This window comes from Myotis yumanensis, unplaced genomic scaffold (genome assembly GCF_028538775.1).
Source record: "Myotis yumanensis isolate MYYU_CA2020_CCGP unplaced genomic scaffold, mMyoYum1.0.hap1 SCAF_1, whole genome shotgun sequence".
Lineage (NCBI taxonomy): Eukaryota > Metazoa > Chordata > Mammalia > Chiroptera > Vespertilionidae > Myotis > Myotis yumanensis.
Genome location: NW_027223752.1, coordinates 150,283,182 through 150,307,050, shown reverse-complemented (window position 1 = coordinate 150,307,050; position 23,869 = coordinate 150,283,182). Strand labels below are relative to the sequence as shown.

The 23,869-nt window shown below is 41.2% G+C and overlaps 1 protein-coding gene across 5 annotated transcripts in view; it reads left to right on the top strand.

Annotated features, from left to right (window-relative positions):
* Window positions 1-2,993: 2,993 nt before the first annotated feature.
* The window catches only part of ACBD5 (acyl-CoA binding domain containing 5), a 62,279-nt gene continuing 41,403 nt past the window's right edge, over window positions 2,994-23,869 (top strand). Inside the window, exons 1-6 of one of the 5 annotated variants that reach the window (XM_070433008.1) lie at window positions 2,994-3,083; window positions 4,529-4,694; window positions 13,161-13,281; window positions 16,839-16,911; window positions 21,092-21,206; window positions 21,304-21,336. In XM_070433008.1, the coding sequence (XP_070289109.1) occupies window positions 4,619-4,694; window positions 13,161-13,281; window positions 16,839-16,911; window positions 21,092-21,206; window positions 21,304-21,336 (418 nt within the window). In that variant the 5' untranslated portion in view covers window positions 2,994-3,083; window positions 4,529-4,618. Of the gene's footprint in view, window positions 3,084-3,129; window positions 3,266-4,269; window positions 4,356-4,528; window positions 4,695-13,160; window positions 13,282-16,838; window positions 16,912-21,091; window positions 21,207-21,303; window positions 21,337-23,869 lie in introns of those variants that run through there. The other 4 variants (XM_070433029.1, XM_070432988.1, XM_070433018.1 and 1 more) reach the window with 4 other exon arrangements.

Genomic DNA, 23,869 nt, shown 5'->3' with positions numbered 1-23,869 from the left:
CAAGATTCCTTTATCCAGCAAAGCTATCATTCAGAATTGAAGGTCAGATAAAGAGCTTCACAGATAAGGAAAAGCTAAAGAAGTTCATCACCACCAAACAAGTATTATATGAAATGCTGAAAGGTATCCTTTAAGAAGAGGAAGAAGAAGAAAAAGGTAAAGATACAAATTATGAATAACAAATATGCATCTATCAACAAGTGAATCTAAGAATCAAGTGAATAAATAATCTGAGGAACAGAATGAACTGTTGATTATAATAGAATCAGGGACATAGAAAGGGAATGGACTGACTATTCTTGGGGGTGGGGGAAGGGGTGTGGGAGATGCGGGAAGAGACTGGACAAAAATCGTGCACCTATGGATGAGGACAGTGGGTGGGGAGTGAGGGCGGAGGGTGGGGTGGGAGCTGGAAGGGAGGGGGAGTTATGGGGGGGAAAAAAGAGGAACAAATGTAATAATCTGAACAATAAAGATTTAATTTAAAAAAAAAAGAAGATACTGTAGACTGGGTAGCTTAAACAACCGAAATTCATTTCTTACAGTTCTGGAGGTCCAAGATTAAGGTGCCAGCTGATTTGGTTTCTGGTGAGAGCTCTCTACCTGGCTTACAGATGACTGCCTACTTGCTGTGTTCTCACACAGTGGGGAGAAAGAACTCTGGTGTTTCTTCCTCTCCTTAGAAGGGTGCCAGTCCTATTGGAGAAGAGTCTGACCCTTATGACCTCATTTAAGCTTTAACATAGTACAGTCATGTTGGGGGTTAGGGCTGCAACCTAAGAATTTTGAGGACACCAACATTCAGTCCATAACTGCCAAGGGTTGTTTTAATTGTCTCTTTTTATTTCTGTTAGCAGATTTTAAATATTTACCTTTGTATATATTCCTGGAATAAATTTTGTTTAGTCGCTCTGAGAACAACAATTAGAACAATTGTGGTGAATTTTGTATTGAGTCATCATTCTTAGAGAAGCTAGAACTGTATCTCAAGAATTCTCTTCCCTGTATTGTTCTAACTTAGGGTTGGCCATAAGAATCACTGCGAGATTTGGCAGAAAAAGTGAAGCAGCTCTGAAGGGTACCAGGCACAGAGTAGCAACGTGGCCCACAGTTTCTCTAAGTCTTAGGTCAGGCATGAGTTCAGCTCTATGGAGATTGGTACCATTTTGTTCTGAAGGTTATCCATGTTATTGAGTTTAGAGGTGGTGAGATAATATAGGATTCAATTTGTCCTGATTAGTTCCACTTTGTCTTTAGGGGTTTCAGTTTGTGTTTGCTCTTCCCTACTTCACTTCAGTTCCTGAGTAGAAGACATTCTGACTTATAGCAATTTTAGGCTCACCTCCAGGCACAGAGGCCGTAGTCTTCTATAAGCCTTGTTACCAGCCTCACAAATATACAGTCTAATCCCTGTAATTAATCTTATACCATATCAATCATAGTGGTCCTGCTTTCCAGATCAAATTGTAGCTGATACAAAAGTATATAGTCTATAGACTTATGAACAAAGTACAAACTCCTTTGCATGGCATACATGACCTTCAACCAGCTTTTCATCCAATGCCTTGTCCCACCTTCCTTCATATCTTTGGTTCCTTCACATGAACAAAGTTACTACTTATCACATATGGTGTGCGGTCCCACCTTTCCCTAGAATGGCTCTTTCCCATCTTCTCTGTTTGCAAATACCATTTCATCCCAGAAAAAAACAGTTCAAATGTTGCTTCCTCAGTGACATCTTTCCCATCTGCATCAGATACATTTGCCAGGTAATCAATCTCTTGTCCTCATGGCACTTACAATTTTTTAATATAAATTTTAATTGAATTTTCACACACATAAAGAAAAATAAACAAACCTTAGCTACATATTTTTTCCGACATATTTCAACAGAGTCCCACAAAGTGAACATAGTCATGTAACAAGCACCTAATTCAAGAAACAGAACATTAACAGAACCCTAAAATTCCTTCATCCCCTTTTCAAACACTATACCTCCAGCCTGAATTTGAACATACATTGGTTTTGCCGGATTTTGAACTTTATGTTAAGGAAATCTTACATTTTTGAGAATCTAGATTCTTTTTCCTTAACATTATGTTTATGTGACGGCGTTGAATAGGTGTGGTTCATTTGCTCCCATTGCTCTTCAGTAGTTCGTATTTACCTATTCTACTGTTGCTGGTCAGTGAGTTGTTTCCACGTTTGGGGCTATTTACCAAATAGTGCTGTTATAAACATACTGTGAAACAGCTTATTACAGAAGCTTAACAACGTTTTAAAAATGAAGTCCTAGATTAGAAATAAACAACCAACCCTTTTTTAAAACTATGCATGACTGACTAAATTGGAACTGTAAAGAATGCATAAGAACAAGAAAAAAGTAGAAAAAACAGTAGATAGTAAACATATAAAGTCTCCCTAGTTTGCGTAAATTAGAAAAATCATTAGTCTCTTACAATTTGGTGTTATGTTAAAAGCCCAAGATTTAAAGCAAGCGTTTCTTTTTGTCTGGGTTGACTGACCCCAGGCTCCGCTACTAAGGTGTGCGGCCTTGGGCAAATCAGGTAATGAGTCAATTTCCTCATTCCTACACAAACTCGCTTGTTTTTGGAATATGTCTCATAAGCTTGGCAAAAACCCGGCCGTCGTCTTTATTACCTGACGGCACTTTTGCTTTCTTATTCATAACCTCGAAGTTATTAAGCATCAGGAGCAGGAAATGAGATCCCAATTTTCTAACTGAAGTCTGACCACACCAGGACCCCTGCGATAGACACCGCAGCAGGTCCCTCTGGCGGAAGCGGATGTGGTATTCTGAATTTGTTCCAGGCGCGGCGCAGTAGGAAGGAGGGGTTTCCGCCGCGAGCGCTCAGGGGCCTGCGCACCCAGAAGCCTAACCGGAACAGGTGGGAGGAACGCCAGCCGCCCGGAGGTGGAGTCCGGAAGCGCCAAGCCGAGGAAGACTACATTTCCCACAAGTCCTCGGGGCAGGCGTCAGGAGCAGTACCGGACCAGCCTTGCCGGGCAATACCCAGGTCAACGCCGTCGCTGCGGCTTCGAGGGAAGAGTAATTACTATAGGTTTGTAGTAGTAGATTTGTACTAGTAAACCTCCTAACCCATCCCGAACTGACAAGAACGACCTGGCGACTTTGGGGGTTTCCGGGCCGCCGGGCTCCACCCCCACGACCCATCTCGGCCCCCCACAGTGGGCCTGGGAGCGATTCCTAGGGGCCTCCGGACGCCGGGCTTGTGCAGGAAAGGTGAAGGCCCGGGTACCCCTCTAGGGCTGGCGATCCGCACAAGTTCCTCCCCCGCCCTCCCCCGCGCCCCGTGGCCTGTGAAATCGGGAAGGAGCTAGGCCGGGCTCCGCTTCCTGGGGGCTCCATGTTAAAGAGGCCGGGGAGGCTGCGCTCCCTGTCCCGGCCGCCTGGCAGCAGGCGACTTGCCCCCCTTCCTTTCGCTGTTGCTGGGACCAGCGTCCTTTCTTCTGGGGGCTAAAGCTGTCGGAGACTTGCGAGCCCAAAACTGCGAAACACCTCCACGCATTATCCCGAAAACCTTTCATCCACCTTCGGGGTCGTGTAAAGGTTGCCACGCGAGAGGCTAAGTTAACTTGACCTAGGTCATAGAACTTAAATGGTAGAATTTTTAAAAAAATGTTTTTATTGATTTTAGAAAGAGAAAGGGAAAGGGAGAGAGAAACATGGATTGGCTGCCTCCTGCACGCCTCTTATTGGGGATGAAGCCCACGACCCGGTCGCGTAACCTGGCCGGGAATGGGTCCAGGACCTCCAAGTGCCTGGGCCCATGCTCAGCCAACCGAACCGCCCCGGCCAGGGCTTACTTGGAAGAACTTAAGGTTCGCACCGAGCCTCTCGCGGTCTAAAGCCTTTGTTTACGTCCCATCACCTTCCTCTAACCTTAACCTAACACGGCAGGCGCTGACGAGCAGTCTTTTTTTTTTTTTTTTTTTTTTTTTGGCCAGCAGTATGGACACGTGCTGCTCCCATGCTCGCCGCGCTGGTGTGTACACACGGGTCTGGTCTGTTCCGAAAGTGGACACCGCGTCCCCCGCCCACCCATTTCACTCATTTCCCCGGTCTCGGGCTCTTCGTCGCCTCGGCCCGAGGGGCGGTGGGTGGAGTTTGCTGCGCGGCAGGGGCGGCGGCCACAGCCAGTGGGTCCTCTGCTGGCTCTGGGCGGGGCCGTGGGGCGGGCGCGGAGGGACGGAGACCCCGCCGCGATGGGGGGTGTGGCCGCTCCGCCAGAGTCCCGCGGCGCGGAAAAGGGCTCCGCGGCCGCCGTCGGCCCGCGCCCCTCCCCCTCCTGCTAGAGATGGTGTTCCTCTGGGTGAGTTCTGCCTCCGCGGGCCGGCTTCTGGGCTTGGTCACGCCCCCGGAGGAGGCAAGAGCGGGGCCGCCCGGTCCGGGTGCCCTGGATAGGGCAGGGGAGCTGGCCAGCTGGGCTGCGGGGCCACCTCCCTTTGGGCATGTTTGACCCGCGGCCGGCGCTCCTTGTTCCAGTTTCATGCAGGCTCCTGGGAAAGCTGGTGCTGCTGCTTTCTGATTCCAGCCCACACACCTTGCGACCGGGGCGGGCTCTGGCGGCTGGAGATGGCAGACACGAGATCCGTGCATGAAACCAGGTTTGAGGCGGCGGTGAAGGTGATCCAGAGTTTGCCGAAAAATGGTACGGGCTGCGGGGGGAGGAGGGGGGGAGGGAGGGACGGGGGGGGGGGGCGAGTGGACAGACCTCCCGCGGAGGCCTTGGAGGCCCCAGTTTCTGAACCTCACCTCAGTGATTCTCACCTCTTCTAATCTGTCTGCTTCTAATATTACTTGCTTATTTAACCCACTTCTTTGCTGCTTTAAAAGCAATGTAACGAAAGGGAGGCATTATATGTGAATTAATTCCTTGCTGATTTTTCAAGCCTGAGACAAATACGTTATCCAGACTTTGAGTACCTTACTTATAGTGTTGTTGAAAGCAAAAGTTTTGTTATTTAATGACTGCGGATTTTGGTATGTTAAAAAACTGGCCTGGGAGCCTGGTGGCGCATACTCACAAAATCTACTATTTAAGCCTTTTGAAAACTTTGACATGAGGGGAAAGAAATGAAAGAACAAATACGGGCCGGGAAGGGCTGGGGGAGTGGATTAATTGGGGGGAAAGGAGACATGTAAAACTTTAGACAATAAAAAAAAAAGAAACTGTTTTTACAGACAAGATCAAACATAATACCTCCCAAATCTTTATAAATTAGCTATTCATAACTTCTGTCAGTGCAAGAGAACCAACGCCAATGTAACGTTTAAATATTTCCTGTGTGATATACAATACTTTAAACAATAAAGATTTTTTAAATTAAAAAAAGAACAACTACGTTATTTGTAAAACTATTTGTTCTAATAAATATATATTTGCTACTTTTTTATTTTATTAAATCTTTATTGTTCAGATTATTACATTTGTTCCTCTCCCCCCCTTAACTCCCCTCCTCCCAGTTCTCACCCCACCGTCCACCCTCACTCCCCACCCACTGTCCTCATCCATAGGTGCACGATTTTTGTCCAGTCTCTTCCCACATCTCCCACAGCCTTCCCCCCCCCCCCGCCCCCAAGTATAGTCAGTTCATTCCCTTTCTATGTCCCTGATTCTATTATAATCACCAGTTCATTCTGTTCATCAGATTATTTATTCACTTGATTCTTAGATTCACTTGTTGATAGATGCATGTTTGTTGTTCATAATTTGTATCTTTACCTTTTTCTTCTTCCTCTTCTTAAAGGATACCTTTCAGCATTTCATATAATACTGGTTTGGTGGTGATGAACTCCTTTAGCTTTTCCTTGTCTGTGAAGCTCTTTATCTGACCTTCAATTCTGAATGATAGCTTTGCTGGATAAAGTAATCTTGGTTGTAGGTTCTTGGCATTCAGCACTTTGAATATTTCTTGCTATTCCCTTCTGGCCTGCAAAGTTTCTGTTGAGAAGTCAGCTGACAGTCGTATGGGTATTCCCTTGTAGGTAACTGAGTCTCTTTCTCTTGCTGCTTTTAAGATTCTCTCTTTGTCTTTTGCTCTTGGCATTTTAATTATGATGTGTCTTGGTGTGGTCCTCTTTGGATTCCTTTTGTTTGGGGTTCTCTGCACTTCCTGGACCTGTAAGTCTATTTCTTTCACCAGGTGGGGGAAGTTTTCTGTCATTATTTCTTCAAATAGGTTTTCAATATCTTGCTCTCATCTTCTGGTACCCCTATAATTCGGATGTTGGTGCGTTTGAAACTGTCCCAGAGGCTCCTTACACTATCTTCGTATTTTCGGGTTCTTTTTTCATTTTGCTTTTCCAGTTGGGTGTTTTTTGCTTCTTCGCATTTCAAATCTTTGACTTGATTCTTGCGCTCCTCTGATCTGCTGTTGGGTGTCTGTATAATATTCTTTATTTCAGTCAGTGTATGCTTAATTTCTAGTTGGTTCTTTATCACAACATCGAGGGTCTCATTACATTTCTTGAGGCTCTCATCAAGTTTATCGGCAGTTTCTAGCAAATTATTGAAAGCCCTCAAAAGTTCGTTTTTTAGCTCTATATCCTCCATTTCTGTCATGTTTTTTTGTCTCCGCATTTTTTATGCTTTCTTGGTGCACCCCTTTGTGGTCTTTGTGCCCAGTCTTGTTCTAGTTAAGCCTTGATTGTTGTAGTTAATACTAGAGGGATTTGACCACCAGGCCGACTGGCTGTGAGAATCAGCTGTGTCTGCAGTGGGAAAACTTCTGTCCTCTGGAGAGGTGCTAATCTAGCCTTTGCCTGAGGCTGTCCGGCAAATGGCTCTGCACAGGGCTTGGGCGGGGCGGGGCAGAGCAGGTCGCAGGGGATCAACAGGGCGGGCGGGCGGAGGGAGCAGTTTTGGCTGCTCTCAGTTCCGTCCCCAGAGGCTCTGCCTCTCAGAACCCCAGCAACCGCTGCAAACCTCGGAGAGAAAGCTGCCCTCGCGTTCCGACTGATGCCAGACAGTCCCGCTTCTCCTGTTTGAGTCTGGGTCTCTAGAGACTCGCCCAGAACTGGAGCTCAGAATCTGAGACTCCCTCCTGATTGAAAACGACAACCGCGCCCTCAGCCACCAGCCTGCTCCCCGAGTACCTCAGCACCTTTGTATTTTCCGCACTATAAAATCTTTTTTTCCACACACAAACACACACAAAAGTCTCGAAGTCCAAGACCCCTCACACCTTACCGCCCACCTGCTCACTGCTCCTTACCGCTCAGCTTGCTGCTCCTTAGTGCTGTGTGGAGGTGGGAGAGACTCCTGCCACCACTGTTGCACTCGCCAGCCGTGAGCCCGGCTTCTGGCTGAGCAGCACTTCCCTTGTGGGAACACACTGACCACCAGGGGGCAGCTCCTGCGTTGAACATCTGCCCCCTGGTAGTCAGTGTGCATCATAGCGACCAGTCGTTCTGGTCATTCTGCCATAACGGTCGCTTAGGCTTTTATTATACATACATATATATATATATATATATATATATATATATATATATATATACACACACACACATACTAGAGGCCCGGTGCACAAAAATTTGTGCACTGCGGGGCAGGGGTCCCCCAGCCCGGCCTGTGCCCTCTTGCAATCTGGGACCCCTCGGGAGATAACGACCTGCTGGCTTAGGCCTGCTCCCGGGTGGCAGAGGGCAGGCCCAATTCCTAAGTGCAGCCCCTGGTCAGGCTCAGAGCAGGGCCGATTGGGGAGTTGGGGCGCCGCCCTGTCATGCACGGAGCAGGGTGGATCGGGAGATTGTGGCCCTGCTCCCTGTCACACACAGAGCCGCAGGGCGATCAGGGGGTTTGTGCGCTGCCCCCTGTCACGCTGATCCTGGTGCCGGGAGGCATATTACCCTTTTACTATATAGAATAGAGGCCTGGTACATGGGTAGGGGCTGGCTGGTTTGCCCTGAAGGGTGTCCTGGATCAGGGTGGGGGTCCCCACTGGGGTGCCTGGCCAGTCTGGGTGAGGGGCTGAGGGCTGTTTTCCCGAAGCGAGTGACTGAAGCTTCCAACCGCTCCTTGTTTTCTTTTTTATTTTTTATTCTGGGCCAGCTTTAGCTCTGAGGCCTCGCTGCTGAAAACATTGATACAATGTTGCTAAAGCCCAGCTGACTGAAAGCCGGTTTCTGGGGTTTTGTTTATCTTCTATGTTTGCAACATAGTACATAGTTGCTTAGAGTTGTAGCTCAGAGGCCAGCAGCACAGGCGGGGAACATTGGAGTCCTCCTTCACTGCAGCAAGCAAGCCTCATGCTCACTTCCAGCTGCCTGGCTGCCAGCCGCCATCTTGGCTGACAGTTAATTTGCATATACTCACTGATTAGCCAATGAAAAGGGTAGCGGTTGTACGCTAATTACCATGTTTCTCTTTTATTAGTGTAGATATATATATATATATCTTTATTAAAAAATCCTCACTGAGGATGTTTTACAAATTTTTTTTTTTTAGAGAGAGAGGGGAAGTGAGGGAGAGTGAGAGAGAGAAACATTGATGCATGTGAAAAACATCCATCAGCTGCTTTCTGTACTCACCCTCACTTGTATTGAACCTGCAACCCAGGCATGTGTCCTGATCAGGAATCCAAACCCACAACCCAGGAATGTGCCCTGACGGGGAATCCAGCTGGCAACCTTTGGGTGTATAGGAGTTTCAATCAACAGCCACACCAGCCAGGGTGGTTTGTTTTTTTTTTTCCTTTTTGCTTTCCAGCCAGGGTTTGTTGTTTTTTCCTTTTTGCTTAATCTGTACTTAAGGCCTAAGGTTATAATGAATCCTATAACATCCATGTCTGGTATTCCCTTGACCTTTAGAAATTTTAATTCTTAGATAATACTTTAAACACATAAATATCAAATTTATCATGTGTGAGAACCTTAAGGACAGAAATTATACTTTAATTCAGTGTCTTACAGAATACCTTCATTATATGTTATCAGTTTTGGTTGTAACCTATGCTAATGTATATGTCATCCACCTTAACCAAAAACCTTTAAACTTTATTTGATTCATTTCCTGAAGATATTGTAAGTTGAGGCTTTTGATGTTTTAAATTTAGATCTGTCTACTTTAAATAGATAACAATTTTTAACTGTAGTTTAAAAAAAAATTTCCCTCTGCTATATAAAGAAGAACTTTTCATTGAAATAGTATATCTAATAGATACTCTTAAATGAGCATATGTTGTATAGATAATTATTATTGTGATTTTGGAATTAATTATTCACTCTTGGCCAAACCTGAAACACTAGCTCTCATCTTGTCTCCCATAATTTTCACATTCATATACTACTAGCTTTCGATTACTACATGTTTATTATGTAATCTATAAAGTTTTTTTTTTTAATCCTCTCCTGAGGATATTTTTCCATTTTTTTTAGAGAGAGTGGAATGGAGGGCAAGGAAGAGAGAGAGAGAGAGAGAGAGAGAGAGAGAGAGAGAGAGAGAGAACATCCATCTGAGAAAGACACATTGATTGGTTGCCTCCCGAACACTCCTCAACCTGGCTGGGTATCAAGCCTTCAATCCAGGTACCTGCCCTTGACTGGGAATCAAACCCAGGACCCTTCAATGCATGGGTCGATGCTCTAACTGCTGAGCACACTGACTAATGCAATCTATAAAGTTTTTAAAATATAAAAATTTTTATAGTTTTAATATTTTTATAATTTTTTAAAAAATATATTTTATTGATTTTTTACAGAGAGGAAGGGAGAGGGATAGAGACTTAGAAACATTGACGAGAGAGAAACATCAATCAGCTACCTCCTCTACACCCCCTACTGAGGATGTGCCTGCAGCCAAGGTACATGCCCTTGACCAGAATTGAACCTGGGACCCTTCAGTCTGCAGGCTGACGCTCTATCCACTGAGCCAAACCAGTTAGGGCTATATTTATAATTTTTGATATAAAAGTAATATATACTGACAATAAATATTTTAAAAACAAACAAGCAAAAGGAAAGTAAAAATAACCTATATGCCTACTATCCAGAGATCCTCTTTTAACTATTTGATGTCTTCTTCTACTATACTTTTAATATATAAATATATATATATATATATATATATATATATATATTTTTTTTTTATTGATTTCTGAGAGGAAAGAAGAGGGAGAGAGAGATAGAAACATCAATGATGAAAGAGAATCATTCATCACTGCCTCCTGCATGCCCCCTACTGGGGATCGAGCCCGCAACCTGGGCATATACTCTTCACTGGAATCAAACCTGGGACCCTTCAGTCCATAGGCCAATGCTGTATCCACTGAGCCAAACCATCTAGGGCTGATTTACTTTTTAAAAAAAATTTATTTATTTATTTTTAATTAAATCTTTATTGTTCATATTATTACATTGGTTCCTCTTTTTTCCCACCATAACTCCCCTCCACCCAGTTCCCATCCCACCTTCAGCCCTCACTCCCCACCCACTGTCCTCATCCATAGGTGCATGATTTTTGTCCAATCTCTTCCTGCATCCCCCATACCCCTTTTCCCCCCACAAGAATAGTCAGTCCATTCCCTTTCTATGCCCCTGATTCTATTATAATCGCCAGTTCATTCTGTTCATCAGATTATTTATTCACTTGATTCTTAGATTCACTTGTTGATAGATGTGTATTTGTTGTTCATAATTTGTATCTTTACCTTTTTCTTCTTCTTCCTCTTCTTAAGGGATACCTTTCAGCATTTCATATAATACTGGTTTGGTGGTGATGAACTCCTTTAGCTTTTTCTTATCTGTGAAGCTCTTTATCTGACCTTCAATTCTGAATGATAGCTTTGCTGGATAAAGTAATCTTGGTTGTAGGTTCTTGGCATTCAGCACTTTGAATATTTCTTGCTATTCCCTTCTGGCCTGCAAAGTTTCTGTTGAGAAGTCAGCTGACAGTCGTATGGGTACTCCCTTGTAGGTAACTGACTTTCTTTCTCTTGCTGCTTTTAGGATACTCTCTGTCTTTTGCTCTTGGCATTTTAATGATGATGTGTCTTGGTGTGGTCCTCTTTGGATTCCTTTTGTTTGGTTTTCTCTGCGCTTCCTGGACTCGGAAGTCTATTTCTTTCACCAGGTAGGGGAAGTTTTCTGTCATTATTTCTTCAAATAGGTTTTCAATATCTTGCTCTCTCTCTTCTTCTGGCACCCCTTTAATTCGGATGTTGGTATGCTTGAAGCTGTCCCAGAGGCTCCTTACACTATCTTCGTATTTTTGGATTCTTTTTTCATTTTGCTTTTCCGGTTGGGTGTTTTTTTGCTTCTTCACATTTCAAATCTTTGACTTGATTCTTGCGCTCCTCTGGTCTGCTGTTGGGAGTCTGTATAATATTCTTTATTTCAGTCAGTGTATGCTTAATTTCTAGTTGGTTCTTTATCACAAAATCGAGGGTCTCACTAGATTTCTTGAGGATCTCACTACATTTATCGGCGGTCTTACCAGTCTTTTCGAGGATCTCACTACATTTATCAGCGGTCTCACTAGTCTTTTCGAGGGCCTTACTCAATTTATTGGCAGCTTCTAAACAGTTCTTTAAAGACCTTAAAAGTGTGGTTTTGAACTCTAATCCAGCATTTTGCTTTCCTCCATTTCTGTCACTTGTGTCCTGTTTCTTTGTCTCCACATTTTTTATGCTTCGCTGTGTTGATAGAGTGCCTTTCTGTGCTAAGTGTTCCAATTACCTGAGATAGACACTCTTGGTGCACCCCCTTGTGGGCTTTGTGCACAGTCTTGTTATAGTTACGCCTTGATTGTTGTAGTTATCACTGGGAGGAATTGAACTCCAGGCCAATTGGCTGTGAGAATCAGCTGTGTCTGCAGTGGGAGAACTTCTGTGCTGGAGACACCCCTCTGGGGCTAGACTTGCTTCGATGGGGCTTTGGTGCTCACTGAGTCTGCCCCCTGAGTGTGTCTTTTATAGTTCCATGGAGCTACCAACTGGATGGTCCCACTCTGACCTCTGGGCTTCCTGGCTCCTGGATCTCTAGGGAGGTGCTAATCTAGCCTTTGCCTGGGTCTATTCAGCAAAAGCCTCCGGCAGGGTTTGGGGGGCGCGGGTCCCAGGGGATCAACAGGGCGGGGCTAGCAGTTATGGCTCCTCTGAGTCCTGCCCTCAGAGGTTTGCTTCTCAATGTCCCGGTATTCGCTGCAAGCCCCTCGCAGAGAAAGCTGCCCTCGAGATCCGACCGATGCCAGCCAGTCCCGCTTCTCCGGTTTGAGTCTGGGTCTCTAGAGACTCGCCCGGAACTGGAGCTCAGAGCCTGAGACTCCCTCCCGATTGAAAACGACAACCGCGCCCTCAGCCGCCAGTCCGCTCCACATGCAACCTCCGCACCTCAGTATTTTACTTCCGCATTGCGCCTCCTCTGAGTCTCGGTATGGTTTTCTCTTTCCTTCTAGTTGTAGGATTTCCACTCAGCCAGCCTTCCTGTGGTTCTGGATGATGTCCGTTCTGTCTTTTAGTTGTATATTTGAAGTGGTTGTTCGAGGCAGCAAACTCCCGTGTTTACCTATGCCGCCATCTTGGTTCTCCTGATTTACTTTTTAAATAATCATTCACGTTACTGGGTATAGCACATACTGAAGGGAAGGCAAGAATAGAATCAATCAGCAGGGAAGGTGGTGTAGTCCAGACAGGAAATGACAATTGCTTGGACTTTAGTGGTAGGGTGAGGAATTGAGAGGAGAAGTTGGGTATATATAAATATTTTTTTTTATCGATTTATTGTTTTCCATATTTATGCATTCATTGGTTGCTTCTTGTATGTGCCCTGACTGGGGATAGAACCTATAACATTGGTGTATTGGGCCAACACTCTAACCAACTGACCTACCTGGCCAGAGCTGTTTTTTTATCTATTGAACTGTGTTAGGCATTGTTATTAAAGTGTAGTCTCAGAGTTTTTAAAATTGAAAGAGTAAAACAACTAACAGAGCCATAACTTTGTTTTTGTAGGATAGAAATAATTATTTGAACTATTAATGAACTATTGAAAATTACAATACGTATAGCTCAGTGACTTTGTAGCCTTAACTCATCAATTGTATTCTCCAAGTGACCTTTATTTATTTATTTATATTTTTTCAAGTGACCTTTATTTAATGTTATTTTTCCAAAAGGTTCATTCCAGCCAACAAATGAAATGATGCTTAAGTTCTATAGCTTCTATAAGCAGGCAACTGAAGGCCCCTGTAAACTATCAAGACCTGGATTCTGGGATCCTATTGGAAGATATAAATGGTAATTTTATATAGAGATCTGTGAAGGAAATTTTATTGTAATGATAGTTATTTATATGATTATATATTATCCTGTGCATAAAATGTTCTAAGTATAGGATACAATTTTTATCATTGTTGTACTCTTTTTTTAAAATATATTTTATTGATTCTTTACAGAGTGGAAGGGAGAGGGATAGAGAGTTAGAAACATCGATGAGAGAGAAACACCGATCAGCTGCCTCCTGCACACCTCCCACTGGGGATGTGCCCACAACCAAGGTACATGCCCTTGACTGGAATCAAACCTGGGACCTTTCAGTCCGCAGGCCGACACTCTATCCACTGAGCCAAATCGGTTAGGGCTCATTGTTGTACTCTTAACACAATTTCACACAAATAGGAATATCTTGAGGAAGAGAGGGAAACAATAAAACCACACGCTGTAGGTGCACCAGAGATAATAAAGAATTTTCATTTAGTCTTTCCTTTTCTGGAGTTTTTTATTATGCTAAGAGCAACTCCCATACAGAGTTTAAGCAATAAACTTTCCTGCCTGTTTTATGTGACATGAAAAATAGTGAATTGTAAGTGACATTGTTTTGAGCCTTTAAGATAAAAACTAACTAGGAACAGGATTCAGGTACTGTCTACTAACATTTTATCTAAGGCATCACTCTTGTCCCACTATCTATATAATAAAAGCCTAAGCTATCATTAGGGTGGAACGACCAGAATGACCAGTCACTATGATGTGTACTGACCACCAGGGGGCAGACGCGCAACGCAGAAGCTGCCCCCTGGTGGTCAGTGCACTCCCACAGAGGGAGCACCGCTCAGCCAGAAGCCAGGCTCATGGATGGCAAGCGCAGTGATGGTGGTGGGAGCCTTTCCCGCCTCTGCAGCAGGGTGCAGGCCAGGCTGAGGGGCCTCCCCCCCCCCCCCCCCCCCCCCCCAGTGCATGAATTTCTTGTACTTGAATAAAAATTTGATTTTTAAAGAAATGTATTGATTTTGTTTTAGAGAGAGGAAGGACGAGAGAGAAAGAGTGGAAGAGAAACATTGAATTGTTCTACTTCTTTATGCATTTATTGGTTGCTTCTTGTATGTGCCCTGACCAGAGATTGAACCCCAACTTTGGTGTATTGGGACAGGGCTCTAAACAACTGAGCTAAGTGGCCAAGGCTAAAATTTGATCTTTAATATATTTAAAAGAATAATAAAATATCCAGAGTCGCCCTGGCTGGGTAGCTCATTTGGTTAGAGCATCATCCCGATATGCCAAGGTTGCGGGTTCAATCCCGGGTCAGAGCACATACAAGAATCAACCAATGAATGCAAAAATAAGTGGAACAATAAATTGATGTTTCTCTCCCTCTCTCAAATCAATCAAATAAATGGAAAATAGGAAAATCCAAAGATAGCTTTGCCATTTTTCTTTTTCTTTTAAATATATTTTTATTGATTTCAGAGAGAGGAAGGGCCAGGGAATAGAGAGATAGAAACACTGATGAGAGAGAAACATCATTAATTGGCTGCCTCCTGCATGCCTCCCACCAGTGATCGAGCCCATAATCCTGGCATGTGCCCTGACTGGGAATTGAACCGGTGACCTCCTGGTTCCTGGGTTGACTTTCAACCACTGAGCAACACTGGTCAGGCACCATTTGATGTTTTAAGTACTCCTGAAGACTGTGCAAATATCTAACAAAACGTCTAACTAGACTGTTCATTATGAATAGAGCATGCTAATTGGTGAAGTATGTCTTAAGAGCCACACATTTTTTTTTTTTTTTATAAATATATTTTATTGATTTTTTTACAGAGAGGAAGGGAGAGAGAGATAGAGAGTTAGAAACATCGATGAGAGAGAAACATCGACCAGCTGCCTCCTGCACATCTCCTACTGGGGATGTGCCCGCAACCCAGGTAGGTACATGCCCTTGACCGGAATCGAACCTGGGACCTTTCAGTCCCCAGGCTGACGCTCTATCCACTGAGCCAAACCAGTTTCGGCAAGAGCCACACATTTTGAATGCTAAATTTCTTTCTGAATTGTAAGTCCTTAAACTCTTTTGAGGATTTCTTAGTTCTCTACTTTTCTCTGAGAGCTTTATGAATAGTCATAAAATAATAGGTTAAGCACAGCTGGTGTTGCTCAGTGTTTGAGCATCCACCTATGAACTGAACCACAAGGTCACAGATTCCCAGTCAGCAACATGCCCAGGTTGTGGGCTCATCCTCAGTGTGGGGGGTGTGGGGGAGGTAGCTGATCAATGATTCTCTTTTATCATTGATGTTTCTATCTCTCCCTCTCTCTTCCTGTCTGAAATCAATTAAAAAATATATTAAAAATAATAATAATAGGTTAAGTATAATGGCAACATATTTAATCTTTTTAAAGAAAGTTTATTTACCATTTTTCCTCAGAATTGACTTTTGGTAAAGTTAAGTTGCTTCCAGAAAAAATATATGAAAAGAGAGGTGTTTGCCCTACCTGGTTTGGCTCAGTTGATAGAGCATCAGCCCAGGGTCCCGGGTTCAATTCTAGTCAAGAACATGTACCTCTATTGCGGGTTCGATCCTCAGCCCTAGTCACGGGGCCTGCAGGAGGCAATCAAACGATGTGTCTCTCACACCAATGCTTCTCTCTCTCTGTCTCTCCCCCTCCCTTCCACTCTCTCTAAAAATCAATGGAAAAAATATCCTCAGGTGAGGATTAGCAAAACAAACAAAAAATAATAAGAAGAGAGGTTTTCATTTTAGGCAAAAGTTTTAAAGGACTATTCTCATTATCTAGGGGTTTAAAATGTTCCTGTCCCTCAGTTTTATCTTTTTGAAGAAATCATTGCCATTTTTCAAATGTGTAAAGTTAGACTTTTATTTAAGTTAATGGGCACTTTAAACTAAAATTTGGTTTAAAACATAGCTGTGACAGTTCATGTAGAAGCTTCTAAAATATTTATTTCTGTCATTGTTCTTTATAATGATATAAAAACTTCTGTAGCAAATATTTATGAATAATCTATAGTTTATATAGTAAAGCATCTATAATCTATAGTCTATACATGGGTTATATACTTATTAATTTAAAATACTGTTTAATTTGTCAGTTTATTCACTGTGATACTTTTATTCAAGGTGGTGCATTTAAAGAGATCCTTTGGGAATATAACATGACTTTAAGTAGAGCTCGTTTTAAACTTATGACCCTATATTATTAACTATAAATTATATTCTGAGCAATTGAAAATCAGGTGTCTTTCAAACTGGTAGTTACAAAATAGTTGTGGAGATGTAAAGTACAACATAGGGAATATAGTCAATAATATTGTAGTAACTATGTATGGTATCAGATGGGTACTAGATTTATCGGGGTGATCACTTCACAAATTATATAAATGTCTAATCAGTACTCACTTCAACCGTACATACTAGTATACTAAAATATAAATGTCTACTCATTGGGTTATTCACCTGAAACTAATATAATGGTCATCAATGAAATAGAACAATTGAAAATTATTTCAAGAAAAACCAGGTGTCTTTTTGTTGTTATGTGCATATTTTCAATTTTAGGGATGCTTGGAGTTCATTGGGTGATATGACCAAAGAGGAAGCCATGATTGCATATGTTGAAGAAATGAAAAAGGTAGGGAAAATAATTCATAGAAGAAAATAAAAACATCTAGCCCTAACCAGTTTGGCTCAGTGGATAGAGCGTTGGCCTGCGGACTCAAGGGTCCCAGGTTCGATTCTGGTCAAGGGCATGTACCTTGGTTGCGGGCACATCCCCAGTAGGGAGTGTGCAGGTGGCAGCTGATCGGTGTTTCTCTCTCATCGATGTTTCTAACTCTCTATCCCTCTCCCTTCCTCTCTGTAAAAAAATCAATAAAATATATTAAAAAATAAAAATCTAGAACTATTCTAATTTAATTTTTTGTTACTAGGCAAATTAGCTGCTTTGTTTTAAGGAACAAGGAGATTATACTCTGTTAGAATATAGAACCTAGATTATTGGATTTATTAGGGCTTTATCTGTCTAAGTTCATCAAAGTTCATCTTAAGTGTTTTTTCGTTAGATATATCACATTGGAGTGACATCATATTTTGTTTTTTTGTGTGTTTTTTCCTTTTCCCTGTCTTCCTGGATAGTTCACTTTTGCAGAAAGTGCATAAATATGAATATTTCAAAATATTGATGTCCCTTAGAGTCTGAGAAGTACCTGGACTGTCTAGAAAGCATTTCTGCTTTGGAATTTTTTTATTTAGGTGAAATCATTCACAAGGCTTCCTCACAATGGTCTTATACACCTTTTGACATAAATTACCATCACTATTTCTCAGTAACAAGCATTTTTTTGGTCAATGCAAAGATCCTTTGTAGCAGAATAAGGATGCATTTAGTTTCTCTGATTACTAAAAAGTGCATTCCTTTTAATAAACAAAATAAACTGATGAACAAAATACATCCAGAGACATAGAAGCATGGAACAGACTGTGGAACTCAGAGGGAAGGCAAGGGTGGGTGGGTAGGAAGAGATCAACCAAAGAACTTGTATGCATATATGCATAATCCATCCACACAGAAAAATAGAGTGGTGAAGGCCTGGGGAGGGGTGGAGGCAGGCTAGAAGGGCCAATGGGGGATAAAAGAGGACACACATAGTACTTTCAACAATAAAGATTTTTTTTTAAGTGCATTCCTTGTTAACTTGCTCTTTTAAGTCTGTTCAAGGCATTGTTTAGAGGAGCAAATTTATGAAGAGATCTTAGATTTAAAAAATGAACTTGGTGCCTTTTTATAAAAGACCATTTTTATCTTGGAGATGGATCAGAAGTTATAAAATTTAGGTCTGTTTATAATCTTAAATAAATTATCTTTGAACATAAAACCTATAAAAAAAAAGAATAGGTTTCTTTTGCCAGGTGGTTTAACAGTATTAATCTATGTAGTAAATTTCAATTTGGTAGATTCAAACTAGTTTTTGGGGTTTGTTTTGTTTTAATCACATCTACACTGCTCAAATTGTGCCCTTTGTTACATTTCCACAAGTTTTTTTTAGCAACTTTGTTTATAACAGAGGGCAGAGTTTAGTTTTTCTGGCTAACTGTATCAGTAACACAACAACAAAGGAGCCTTTCAAAATCAGAGAGAGAAAGAGAATCTAAAAGTTTTTTGGTTTGATAACTATGCCTTTTCTTTACCTTAAATATCATTATAATTTTTAGGGTACACCTTAGTTACATAAATCTGGATTGACACATTTAGAAAATTTACTCATTTTTCCTTTTGAATTTTATTAATACTTAATGTAGCCACAGTTTAAATTTGGGGGGAGGGTGGTGAAACAATGTGTATTCTGCTTTTTTCCCTAGAAAGATTAAAGCTATATTGCTGCCTTTTAGCTATTTTAAAATGCTCTCACTGTGCCTGTAGAATTTTATAACTATTTCTCTTATTAAAAGAATACACCAGCTATTTTTACTGAGACTTTAGAATTTTTATTTTATACTGTGAATATAATAAAGTTTATAGAAAACTTGTAGAGGTAAATTTAAAAATTTTAAGATGTACATAGGTTGAAAACTTGATTAGCGTTTTCATTTATTTTCAGATGTTAACTTTGTGGATATCAGTAGATAAAATTACATGCTCCAAATAATCATTGGGGATAGTACATTATCCCAAAGATTTCATAACTGAATTTGAGACTTTTTCTTTTACTAAATTTTATTTATTTAAATATATTTTTATTGATTCCAGAGAGGAAGGGAGAGGGAAAGAGAGATAGAAACATCAATGATGAGAGAGAATCATTGATCAGCTGCCTCCCACATGTCCCCTACTGGGGATCAAGCCCACAACCTGGGCATGTGCCCTTGACCAGAATTGAACCCAGGACCATTCTGCAGGCTGACGCTCTATCCACTGAGCCAAACCAGCTAGGGCAGGATTTTTTCTAATAGCAATAATTTACTTAACTGAAGCAGTCATTGAATTATGTTTTTAAATAGAATTGACAAATCGCTGTACTGTTGCTCTTTAGAATTACTCTTTTAGTATAAATCTTATTCCATGCTTTTGCATTCAAGGTTTTAAGGAGCCTTATTAATTTTATTTATATATTATAATAGATAATGTTTTATGAAAATTATGATTTTCATGATTTATAAACTGTTTTGTGAAATACCACCAAAAAGTTGCAGGAATAAAAATTCTTTTAAAATAATTTAATAGGATTTTAGCTTTGAGGGAATAGAATAACGTGATTTGGGGTAAATAATCTATGTTTTTATATATAGTTTATTTTGATTTATAATCAGAAAGAAATATAAAATTTTGTTTTCTGTACAATTTTACAGGCTGCATTATGGGGATTTCCAGAAAATCAGTCAGTATTTGAATAATTTGCATTATGTCTGTTGAGTTTAAAGATAGATCAGTGTATGTTAGTCCCCCATTAACCATGGGGTATATGTTCTGAGATCCCTAGTTGATGCCTGAAATCAAGGATAGTACTGAAATCTGTATGTACTGTGTTCTTTTTATATGTATATTCATACCTTTTCACTTAAAGTAGGGTGGGAGGCCTTTTTTCTGCCAAGGGCCATTTGGATATTTATAACATCATTCATGGGTCATAAAAGATTATCAACTTAAAAATTACCCTGATATATTTGGTCAAACATTTAATTAAGTCATCCCCAATACCTTTGCAGGGCCAAACCAAATGATTTCGTGGGGCATATGGCCTGGGGGTTGGACATTCCCCACCCCTGACTTAAAGGAAGCACTTTGCGGCTTTTCTTTGACATATAGCATTGCCACCAATCACCAGTTGATAGTTATTTATTTGAATGCCTTTTTAGTTCATATACCTTGCTGTTTAAATTTGATGATTCTAAATTGGCCCACGGTTGTAAAGGTGACTAAAAGTGGTTATTTCCTACATTACTTTTGTGCCCTATTAAAAATAATACCATAGAGCTCTAGCCGGTTTGGCTCAGTGGATAGAGTGTTGGCCGGCTGACTGAAGGGTCCCAGGTTTGATTACAGTCAAGGACACATGCACAGGTTTCCGGCTCAATCCCCAGTAGGGGGTGTGCAGGAGCCAGCCAATCAGTGATTCTCACCATTGATATTTCTTTCTCTCTCTCTCCCTTCCTCTCTGAAATCAATAAAAATATATGTTTAAAAAAAAAATAATACCATAGAGTCAAAGAACATATAATTTATACTAATCCCACAGTTTTCTATTTTATTTACCATTAGTGTCCTTAGTTTTTAATGCACAATTTATAAATTGTTATATAAAATTTTACATGAAACTTAGTTTTCAAAATGAGAACTATTTTTGTTGTTGTTAATCCTCACCTGATGACATATTTTCATTGATTTTTAGGGAGAGTGGAAGAGAGAGGGAAAGAAAGACAAAGAGAAACATCAATGTGAGAGAAACACATCAATTGGTTGCCTCCTGCATGAGCCAGGGCCTGGGCCGGGAAGGAGCCTGCAAGCAAGATATATGCCCTTGACTGGAATCAAGGATATTTATAACATCGTTCATGCTCATAAAAAATATTGCAGGCTGACACTCTAGCCACTGAGCCAAACTGGCTAGGGCAAAATGAGAACATTTTTAAGTTTTTAATATATTTGAAACTTTTCTAGGAGGTATGTACATTAAATATATAATTAATATAGATACTTTGAGAGTCTATAAATGAACCTCATATCTCAAAATTATCAAAATGTTATATTATCGGTTAGTAATTTAGATCAGCTTAATAATTTGTGATTTCACAAGATGTGTTTCTTTTGATTACAGATTCTTGAAACAATGCCAATGACTGAGAAAGTTGAAGAATTGCTGCATGTTATAGGTCCATTTTATGAAATTGTGGAGGACAAAAAAAGTGGCAGAAGTTCTGATTTAACTTCAGGTTGGACTATTTTATGTCATTTTTAACTCAGCAACTGATACATTATGATACATTAATACTTATATGCCTAATTTTTTTTTTTATTCTCACATGCTAGTCCGACTGGAGAAAATCTCTAAATACTTAGAAGGTAGGAATAGTGAAATCCATGTACAATTTTGTTTAAAATTTACATATTAAAGAATTTTGCACAAATTTATATAACTTACAGGCTTGTCACTCAAGAGTTTTAAATCCAAGCAAATAAATTGCATAAAGTTCTAAAATATATCTAGGTGGGTGTGGCTTGGTAAGTTGAGTGTTGACCTATGAACCAGGAGGTCATGGTTTGATTCCCCGCCAGGGCACATGTCCAACTGTGGGCTTGATTTCCAGTGGGGGCGTGTAGGAGGCAACTGATCAATGTTCTCTCTCATCACTGATATTTCTCTCTCTCTCTGAAATCAATAAAAATATACTAAAAATATTATAAAATCTTAAGTTTTAACTCTTAAGTTACTAAAACATGATAGGTAGTTCACTTAGTATGTATAAAATTATAACAGAATTCATAGTTTTATTTTGATGGATTATATTTTCTATTTTGCTTTATATACTTTATTATCAATATCATGGCTGAAATCATTTTTTAGCTAACTTTAAAATGCTGTATTTACTTTAAAGTGCTAGGTGTTTGTTTTTGTTTGTTATTTCTAATCCTCACCTGAGAATATGTTTTTATTGATTTTATTTATTTTTAAAATTATTATTTAAATATGTTTTTATTCATCTTCTTAGAGAGGGAGGCAGGGGGAGAGAGGAGAAACATTGATGAGAGAAACATTGATCGGCTGTCTCCTTCTTACTGGGGATCAAGCCCACAAGCCTGGCATGTGCCTTGATCAAGAATTGAACCTACAATCTTTTGATGTATGGGATGGATGCTCCAGCAACTGAGCCACGCAGCCAGGGCAAGTGCTTGGTTTAACTGTAGCTTAGCAAGCTAAAATAAGGTATCAGTGAATTCACTTAGCTTTGATTTTATTTATTTATTTATTTATTTTTATTAAATTTTTATTGTTCAGATTACATTTGTTCCTCTTTCCCCCCCCATAACTCCCCTCCTTCCAGTTCCCCGCCCCACCCTCCGCCCTCACTCCCCACCCACTGTCCTCATCCATAGGTGCATGATTTTTGTCCAGTCTCTTCCCACATCTCCCATTCCCCTTTCCCCCCCAAGAATAGTCAGTCCATTCCCTTTCTATGTCCCTGATTCATTATAATCAACAGTTCATTCTGTACATTAGATTATTTATTCACTTGATTCTTAGATTCACTTGTTGATAGATGCATGTTTGTTGTTCACAATTTGTATCTTTACCTTTTTCTTCTTCCTCTTCTTAAAGGATACCTTTCAGAATTTTGTATAATACTGGTTTAGTGGTGATGAACTCCTTTAGCTTTTCCTTATCTGTGAAGCTCTTTATCTGACCTTCAATTCTGAATGATAGCTTTGCTGGATAAAGTAATCTTGGTTGTAGGTTCTTGGTATTCATCACTTTGAATATTTCTTGCCATTCCCTTCTGGCCTGCAAAGTTTCTGTTGAGAAATCAGCTGACAGTCGTATGGGTATTCCCTTGTAGGTAATTGAGTCTCTTTCTCTTGCTGCTTTTAAGATTCTCTCTTTGTCTTTTGCTCTTGGCATTTTAATGATGATGTGTCTTGGTGTGGTCCTCTTTGGATTCCTTTTGTTTGGGGTTCTCTGCGCTTCTTGGACCTGTAAGTCCATTTCTTTCACCAGGTGGGGGAAGTTTTCTGCCATTATTTCTTCAAATAGGTTTTCAATATCTTGCTGTCTCTCATCTTCTGGCACTCCTATAATTCTGATATTAGTCCGCTTGAAGCTGTCCCAGAGGCTCCTTACACTATCTTCACACTTTCGGATTCTTTTTTCATTTTGCTTTTCCAGTTGGGTGTTTTTTGCTTCTTCGAATTTCAAATCTTTGGTTTGATTCTTGTGCTCCTCTGGTCTGCTATTGGGTATAATATTCTTTATTTCAGTCCGTGTATGCTTACTTTCTAATTTCTTACCGTAGCATCGAGGGTCTCATTAGTTTTCGTGAGGCTCTGCTCAAGTTTATTGCAAGCCCTCAAAATTGCAATTTTTAGCTCCATATCCTCCATTTCTGTCATGTTTTTTTGTCTCCGCATCTTTTATGCTTTCTTGGTGCACCCCCTTGTGGTCTTTGTGCGCAGTCTTGTTCTAGTTAAGCCTTAATTGTTGTAGTTAATACTAGAGGGATTTGACCACCAGGCCGACTGGCTGTGAGCATCAGCTGTGGGAAAACTTCTGTCCTCTGGGGAAGTGCTAATCTAGCCTTTGCCTGAGGCGATCCGGCAAATGGCTCTGCGCAGGACTTGGGCAGGGCGGGCTCAACAGGGTGGGGGGAGGGAGCAGCTATGGCTGCTCTCAGTCCGTCCCCAGGGGCTCTGCCTCTCTGTCCCAGCAACCGTTGCAAACCTCGGAGGGACCATAGCCAGACAGTCCCGCTTCTCCCGTCTGAGTCTGAGTCCCTAGAGACTCACCCGGATCTGGAGCCCAGAGTCTGAGACTCCCTCCTGATTGAAAACGACAACCACGCCCTCAGCCACCAGCCCGCTTTGCGCACGCACCACCGTACCT